Source organism: Helobdella robusta, assembly GCF_000326865.2.
Source record: "Helobdella robusta unplaced genomic scaffold HELROscaffold_29, whole genome shotgun sequence".
Taxonomy (NCBI): Eukaryota; Metazoa; Annelida; class Clitellata; order Rhynchobdellida; family Glossiphoniidae; genus Helobdella; species Helobdella robusta.
Window position 1 is genome coordinate 1,735,708 of NW_008704475.1, and position 8,032 is coordinate 1,743,739.

General features: G+C 32.3%; 2 protein-coding genes across 2 annotated transcripts in view; one reads left to right on the forward strand and one right to left on the reverse strand.

Moving 5' to 3' along the window:
• Positions 1 to 1,814: 1,814 nt before the first annotated feature.
• On the reverse strand, positions 1,815 to 2,144 carry HELRODRAFT_174349 (hypothetical protein; the record flags this gene model as incomplete). Its single annotated transcript, XM_009020863.1, has 1 exon — positions 1,815 to 2,144. One exon carries the CDS (start codon positions 2,142 to 2,144, stop codon positions 1,815 to 1,817), a length of 330 nt encoding a protein of 109 aa, XP_009019111.1.
• A 2,956-nt stretch (positions 2,145 to 5,100) lies between these two features.
• HELRODRAFT_81076 (hypothetical protein) overlaps positions 5,101 to 8,032 on the forward strand; it is a gene marked incomplete at both ends in the record, with an annotated part of 3,964 nt that continues 1,032 nt past the window's right edge. Inside the window, one exon of the mRNA XM_009020864.1 lies at positions 5,101 to 5,172. Within this exon, the coding sequence (XP_009019112.1) occupies positions 5,101 to 5,172 (72 nt within the window). The remainder of the gene's footprint in view (positions 5,173 to 8,032) is intronic.

Sequence of the window (8,032 nt, forward strand, 5' to 3'; positions counted from 1 at the left end):
TTTGCAGGCATGTACGCAGTCTCTATGATATAATGAATTTTCATGTTTTTTCAGCGCATTATAAGCATTCTTCCAATCATTAAAACCTTCTGATGTTAATTTTGTTTGTACATTCGATTTCTTTAAAAACAAAACAAATTCCACAAAATACAGCTCCAGTGCTTTCTGAGTAAATAAGCCATTCTCGCGACATTTTTTCTGTTTATAAGAGTATAGTCAAACATACTTTGTGTGAGGCTGCGTATTTTGTCATCACTGTACTCCTTTTTGGATTTACTAAAGTCTATATTTTCATTTCGATTGAAGCCATATTTGGCCACAAAATCGCGCGTTTCATTATTTACTTGCCATACTTACTACTCATCAGATAAACGGAAACATTGTTCCACATTTTCTGAGAGACATTCATCAGACAATTTTGTTAATATCTCCATGGAGGCCCTATACAAGAAAGATATTTATTCAGATGAAGTAATTTAACCAAAATGTTTCATTATTTCTTATTTAGATTTTTAAAAAAGACAAACAAACCCATCATCATCTGAGACATTTGATCTATCATTTGTCTCAGTCTTAGATCCTTCAACCGTGAATGATCTCTCTTTGTTACATGCTAAACTGGACCTATAGATAGACAGCAATATTATTTGTATGCGAAATTTTAGCTAAATCAATTTTTAAAAACAATATTTTCAAAGAAATGTCTTGCACTAATGAAAAACGCATCGACTAACTTATCTTCAGTATCATTTCGTTCTTCCAATTGATCTCCACTTCCACTGACCGCCGACTGAAAAAACTTGTTGATTTTCTTCTTCATTCTATCCAAGTCCGTATTGTTTTTCAATTCTTTGTCTTTTCGCAATTTTGCATATTGACTCCCACTTAATCTTTTTCTACCATCGCTCATTTTAGCTCTTTTTATGAAACTACAAATATGGCCTTAACACGACAAGACAAGATGGCGAATTTAAAAAAGGGTCTATCTAATTCAATGATCGAAACACATCCACATAATTAAAATTACATATAGGCTATTGGAAAGAAAATATTATCGCCCACATATACTACGTACCTTTACTTAAAAGTTGTACCTTTATCTTTAGATTAATAATTAACGTTTAGTAATCAAATAAATCATAATACAAGCTCATCAAACTCATTAACAAAAACTTTTGTAAAATAACAGGCACTAATAAAGTAATTTTTTTGATCGCTAGAAATTATTTAGTTTTACGTTTTTCATTGTTGCCGTTATGTTTGAGTTTGTTGGGTCATTATTAGTGAACAGTTAACATAATTAACTGCGTTCAAATTTTTGTAGCTGTGTATACAATTATTGTGAAAAACGCGACCATGAAAAAAAACAGTATTCGTACATATTGTTACAATTTAGCGCCACTTGTAGTCATTCGTCCTCTGATTAATTATTGTTCCAGTGATAAAAGTACGATTTTTTTGAATGACAATTATCGGCTATATGTTCCGATACATGTATTTTAAATATATGATTAGAACGAACGGCAACTGTTAATCGATTTTTTAAAGTTTTAAATTATATAAACTTGAACACCATAATTTTTGAGTAAAGTATCAACTTCAATAATTTTTTTATTCAACTTGAACATTCTTAAATAACTAGTTTTCAAAATTTGCCGCCCCAGGCCGGTGCCTGTGCGTTAATCCGCCACTGGTCATAATTAACTACAATGCACCTCAAACTTCTGCTCAATCCTTTAATTTTCTTAAGGTTTTCCATGATAATATTTCTATCTCTTTTGTCATAAAATTTAACCATGACTGGTCTAACCTTATCACTTCTTACACAACAGTCCAAAAATAAACTTTATGCTGCTTTCTTTAATGTAACCATCAGATAATTGAGAACATATCTCTAAAATCTGCTTTCTATCATGGCTGTTGCAAATAACCTTATCATTGTCTTTACATTCCTCCAGGTGATATATAATAATGTTATGCATTCTCTCTTTCAAATCCTTATTAATTTTAATACCATCACTTGTTTTTTCAATAGTCTTACTAATTGTTGACACCTCTCCATTAACCTCCCGTACTTTGTTTTTCATCTCATCTGCAACTTCAGCCCAACTTTTATTGAGAGAAGCTTTTAAATCTTTAGACATGTCAGCAATTGCACTTTGCAGTGCTAAAAAATTTTTCTCATTTTTATCAGATAAGGTTGAAATTTCCTTCACCGTCTCATTATTTTTATCTTTTAATTAATTAAACCAACCAGTTCCTTCTTCATTTCCCTCTTCTTAGCATTCAACTCTTTGTATACATTTAATTTAAATTCTTAACGTGAACCAGACAATCATCACAGCTCCAGCTGAAGTTTGGAATCTCACTAACTTTTCCCATAAATTCATCAGTATGTCCAACGGTTTTATACGGAAATGAACCATAACATACAAACAACGCAAGTCACCTCTTTTACCAACACCGTTTTATTCCCTCTACCACTTTTTTCCCTTGTTGTAGTCATCTCAAACTCAAGTGCAAAACAAATAACAAAAAAAAAACAAATCAAAACACACCCACAACAAATACAAAAAGTGACAAATATTGAATAATTGTTTATCTTTATGTAAACTAAAGAATGAGACCAGACTCAAAAGCGAACAGAAAATGGGCGCGGGTGCGTTCGAGGGCTTGTACAGGTATTTTAAGTATATGCTTTTGAACTAGCAAAATATGCATATACTTTCAGTGGTAAGTCAAGACAACTTCGACAGGGGGGCAAAAATTTTGAAATAGTTTACTATTTGACTGTTTTTGATGGTGGGACCAACGTTTGTGGCAGTGTGGTAAAAATTACGCTGGCGACCTTTTCTTCTTACCACGTAAATTTTTGGAAGATTTTCTATTACATAAAGCGGTGTTTTTTTTGTGAAACAATGAGTTTTGCTGATTTTTAATAAAAATACAGTTCACAACGCGAGGGCACTGGTCTCTTTGGGCCCCCTAGATTTGCCACAATATACCTCAATGTGTTGAACATCACGGAAATGACGCTCTAGAAATAATTTTATTAACATTACTTTGTAATTTGTTAAATATTATATTCTACATATTGTAAACTATTCTTAAAAATAACACGTACAAAACATGATAAAAGTGTAATCAGCGTAAAGAACGCGACCAGCTAATTAATTTCTTTTCACTTGACTCGCGTTATATATAGTGTTTTTGGTCGGTTCGATAACAAATACTTCGCATGGCTTCTGTTATTTTGAGGTCGGTTCCTCATAAACTGAGGATAAATAAAAATGTCGCGAGTCTCTTTGCTAGGATGTCTTCTACGAGTCACGGAACAGATGTAGATCCCCTGAAAGGAAAAATTGGTACAATTCATTCGATTTTGATGTGATTATTAAATTTCAATGTCATCTCTGAGATGACATTTCCTGTTGAAATGAATTATGAGTTTATTAAATTAAATTTAAATATTTTATCACTTTATTGTTCCTGTTATGTTATCACTTCTGTCGGGAATTTGCAGTTTTGTTAGACAAAGAAAATGTTTACTATTAAGTATTAAGTAACCAATTGAATTAATTAACTGGTCAATTGATTAGCATTGGAATATTAATTAAATTAAATCTTCTAATTTCATTTAATTTTAATTAAATTTTTTCAGGTCATGTGAAATAATATAGATTGGTTTTACAGCATTATTCATTTTTACAATTATCCCATGATGCTACTAATTGTCAAACTAAATAATGATGACTATGTCACACTTGGTAAAGTAATGGTCAACTGATTAGATTAATAATGCAATTAATAATCATTAATGTCTTAAATTAATTGGTTAATCATTATATTAATTGGCACAGAATGCAGTGGGTTAAGGGAAAACTGGAATTCAACTCTGAGTTTTTTTAGCAATTCCTAATTATATTTTTATAGGTTTGGGTTTTTAAAAAAACATAAATCTCCCACAACTAGGTAAAGTGAAGCTGTATTCTCGAAATATTTTTTCAAAATTTAGAAACAAAAAAGTTTAAACCTTTAAAATTAAACTACATTAGTTTTATGCAAAACCGATGACCAGTCCTGGGTTTTACAGCATTATTCATTTTTACAATTATCCCATGGTGCAACTAATTATCAAACTAAATAATGATAACTAAGTCACACTTGGTAAAGTAAAGCTGTATTTTCAAAATATATTTTTAAAATTTTCTATTTTTTTCCAGTTTTATTTTAACCTAAGTTAAAAAATAATACATGGTAGAAATGTAATTTTTGTGCTGGTAATTTGTAGTTGTAATGTATTGATCACATTGAGGTTTAAGTTATAACTGAATCATTGAGTTTTGAATTAAGCATATTAATTGAGCTGTATTATTTCACATAACCTGAAAAAATTTAGTTAAAATTTAAATTAGATTTAGATCAAAAAGCGTTACATAATAGATTATATAGTTGATAACGCAAACGCTCTCAGATGAAAGTTCATTTCAATTTCTAAATCTAATTCAATGTATTTATTAATAAAAAAATTAACACAACTGCAAAAACAAAAAAAATCCAAAAAGCATTAAACAAATTTTCGATAAAAAAACCAATAAAACTTTTAAAAATTATAAAATATTAAATGTATTACAAAATGTGTAACACAAAATGTTAATTTAACAGTTGAAAATGTAATTTCACTTAAAGCGGATTATGCCTACAGTCATCAGCATTTCAACAAGAAATGAATTATTCAGTGTTTCATGGTATTTTATCTTCTCAGTTAAAAAGCAGTATTTGTGAGACAAATGATGCCATAAATTGGACAAGCAATAACGATCGCTTGCTTTATGCAGTCGTTAAATGAAGTTGCATGACCTGAAAAAAGTCTGATTTTACTGGGTGTAGCAAGTCTAAGTCTTGAATAAGCTTTAATATAGCCTATATGTTATTTATGTAGCTTTTTATATATGTTTTTTGTACTGACACTTTCAAATACTCTGAAAGTCAGTGCCGGTGTTAATACTCATAAAATATTCTATGGTGGTAAAAATCTTGAAACTGATTGGAAATTAAATGGTAATTAATTAATTTTTGCAAGTTTCCGACAAAATATCAATGCCTGACAGTCTAGGACATTCAGTTGGAGCAGAGAGGTTTGAATTGCTCACAAGATTGGCTGGCAATGAGGTTAGATTGTAATCAGGTATTATTATTTTTTCATTTATTGTTTGAAGAACAGAATTCCAGACATTTGGCTCTCACACAACAATTATTTTGCCAGAAGTGTTATTAATATCAAAGTTTATTGAGTATTTAAAATTTTTCTGCTATCAGATGGTGAAAAATTGCCTCTGATGGGATGCATGCAAAGATTGAATAGTTATGCTTTGTGTTATTGAATTTAAAATTTTTTGTAAGAGATATGCAAAGAAACATTTTGTTAAAACTCAAATTTTGTTAACAAATGTAATGAATAATCAATCACTCTTCGTTTAGCGTCCAGAGACCCAGTTCTCCCAAAGTTTTTGTTTCCCCAAGAATTGAAGTATTCTCTCCATTGTAGCTTAGGGGGAATAATCAGGCGATTATAGTGGTAGCAGGCTACTACGAAACAATGCAAATGCTTTAAAGCTAATAACACTAAGTTCAAGTACCTCCCAATATTAAAATACATAAATGCTGATTTATCAAAACACATTGATGGCAATAAACCTCCCATGAGTTAAGTAATTGTGTGCAGGTGCACGTAATTCCAAAAATCATACCGCATGTAAAAGTGGAATATTAATACTAAAAATGATGTTTTGTATAACAATTCCAGTTTGGAAAAAGAGTTTATAAACATTTTATCATAAAATTAATCAAATACTTTATTTAACCCAAAGTTAAGATTCTATCTAGGTGTCCAAATATTAAATATCTAAACATTTTTTTGTTTTTTTTTCATTTATTTATACATATGTATTTAAAAAAAGTTTTGTTGTTGCTTTGTTTGTTTTTAGAAATGCATGTGATTTTGAATATTTCCTTTTTTATTTATTTTATATGCAGCTCTGTCAAACGTTGAACTGTTCATGACATTCTATTTTTGTGTATAATGCACATAAACATTATATATGCACGCCAAGCACCGCATTACACACATGTGGTATTTTTCGAGTTTTAACAGATAGTATTTGATTTTGAACCATTTTTTTGTATTTTTTGTAAATGGACTCAATGTAAAACAAGATGAGTGTGTGTGACATTTAGGTTAGGGTTAGAGTTGGGTTAGCATCACAAACAAAAATTGATTGTTTATGTAGTTATAAAATATTAAAAATATATATTTAATTTAATTTATATATTGGCGCTCTTTTGTCATTAAAGTTATGTGCTAAGGGAGGAGGGTAAATAAGAGCGTTCGAGAATAAGATAAAAACAGGTTGAAAAAATTCTGAGAAACAAACTTCAAAGTTGTATTACATTGGGTGTGAAGGGAAAAGTATATAAAACATGTATAAGAAGCTGTTGTTTTAGTGTGAAACATGGGCTTGGACGGTTGAAAATTTTTAAGAAGGCTGAAGAGAACAGAGATGCAGACGCTGAGAAGGTTAAAAGAGTCTTTCTTGAAAAAAGTCAAAATAATGAGGTATTATAAAAGAGCTAAAAATGGATGAGTTGTTGGATGTAATTAGAGGTATTAGACTGCGTTGGTTTGGTCATGTAGAGAGGAAAGCAGATGAGAACTGGGTGAAAAAAGGCAGAACTTCTATGACAGTATAATGAAAAAATTATAAAGCCAAGTGCACCCAGGAGGAGGTTGTGTCGGAGGACATAAGAATTCTGTGCCTGAAATCAGACTCGACTCAGAATATAGATGAATTATGTTTAAAATGGCCAACCAGAAGTTCTGCACTGGAACAAACACTGGGCGGTTCTACAGAACAGGGTTAAACGCTTCTTACTTACGATAATAATGGCGACACAGTGTGTTGGTGCCGTTGTATAAGGGCAAAGGAGATGTGAGAGATTGTGGGTCATACAGGGGTGTGAAATTACTAGAGCACGAAATGAAGGTAGTGGAGAGGGTGCTTGAGAGGAGGTTGAGAAGTATGGTGACAGTTAATGAAATGCAGTGTGGGTTTATGCCTGGTAGGGGAACGGTGGATGCGTTGTTCATGGCGAGAATGTTGCAGGAGAATTATAGAAAGAAGAAACGAAGATTGTACATGTGTTTTGTGGATCTAGAAAAGGCTTTTGATCGAGTACCGAGGAAGGTCATTGAATGGGCGTTGAGGAAGAAAGGAGTGAATGAGAGACTTGTTAAAGTTGTGATGCAGCTGTATGAAGGGGCAAAGACAAAGGTGAGGGTTGGAAGGGGGATGTCGGACGCTTTTAGTGTTAAGGTAGGAGTGCATCAAGGATCAGTGTTATCACCGTTTCTGTTTGCAATTGTGATGGATGTTGTGTGTGGAAACATAATGGAGGGGTTGTTATTTGAGATTTTGTATGCAGATGATTTAGTCTTGATGGCTGATAGCATGGAAGAATTGCAGTTAAAATTTGACAGATGGAAAAGTGTTATTGAAAAGAAAGGGTTAAAAGTTAATATTGGTAAGACGAAGGTAATGGTGAGTGGGGAAGGTGGGGAACGAGTGATAAGTAAAATAGACCCCTGTGGGGTATGTGATAGGAGAGTGAAGGCTAACTCGGTATTGTGTATAGGATGTCAGAAATAGGTGCATAAGAGATGTAGTGGTGTGAGGGGGGCACTGAAAAAGGTGGAAGGCACGTTCAAATGTAAGAAATGTGTTCATGGTGTGATTAATAGGACGGACGCAAGGACGGGGTTGAGTGATGGTATTGAAAGAGTGGAAAGCTTTGTTTACTTAGGGGATAAGCTGAATGCGGATGGAGGATGTTTGAGCGCAGTTACGGCTAGAGTTCGTGTAGGATGGATGAAATTTAGGGAACTGGGTGGGGTATTGTGTGGAAAGAAATGGTCAGTGAAGATGAAAGGGAGGGTATATAAAGCATGTGTGAGAGCAGCGATGATATATGGTGG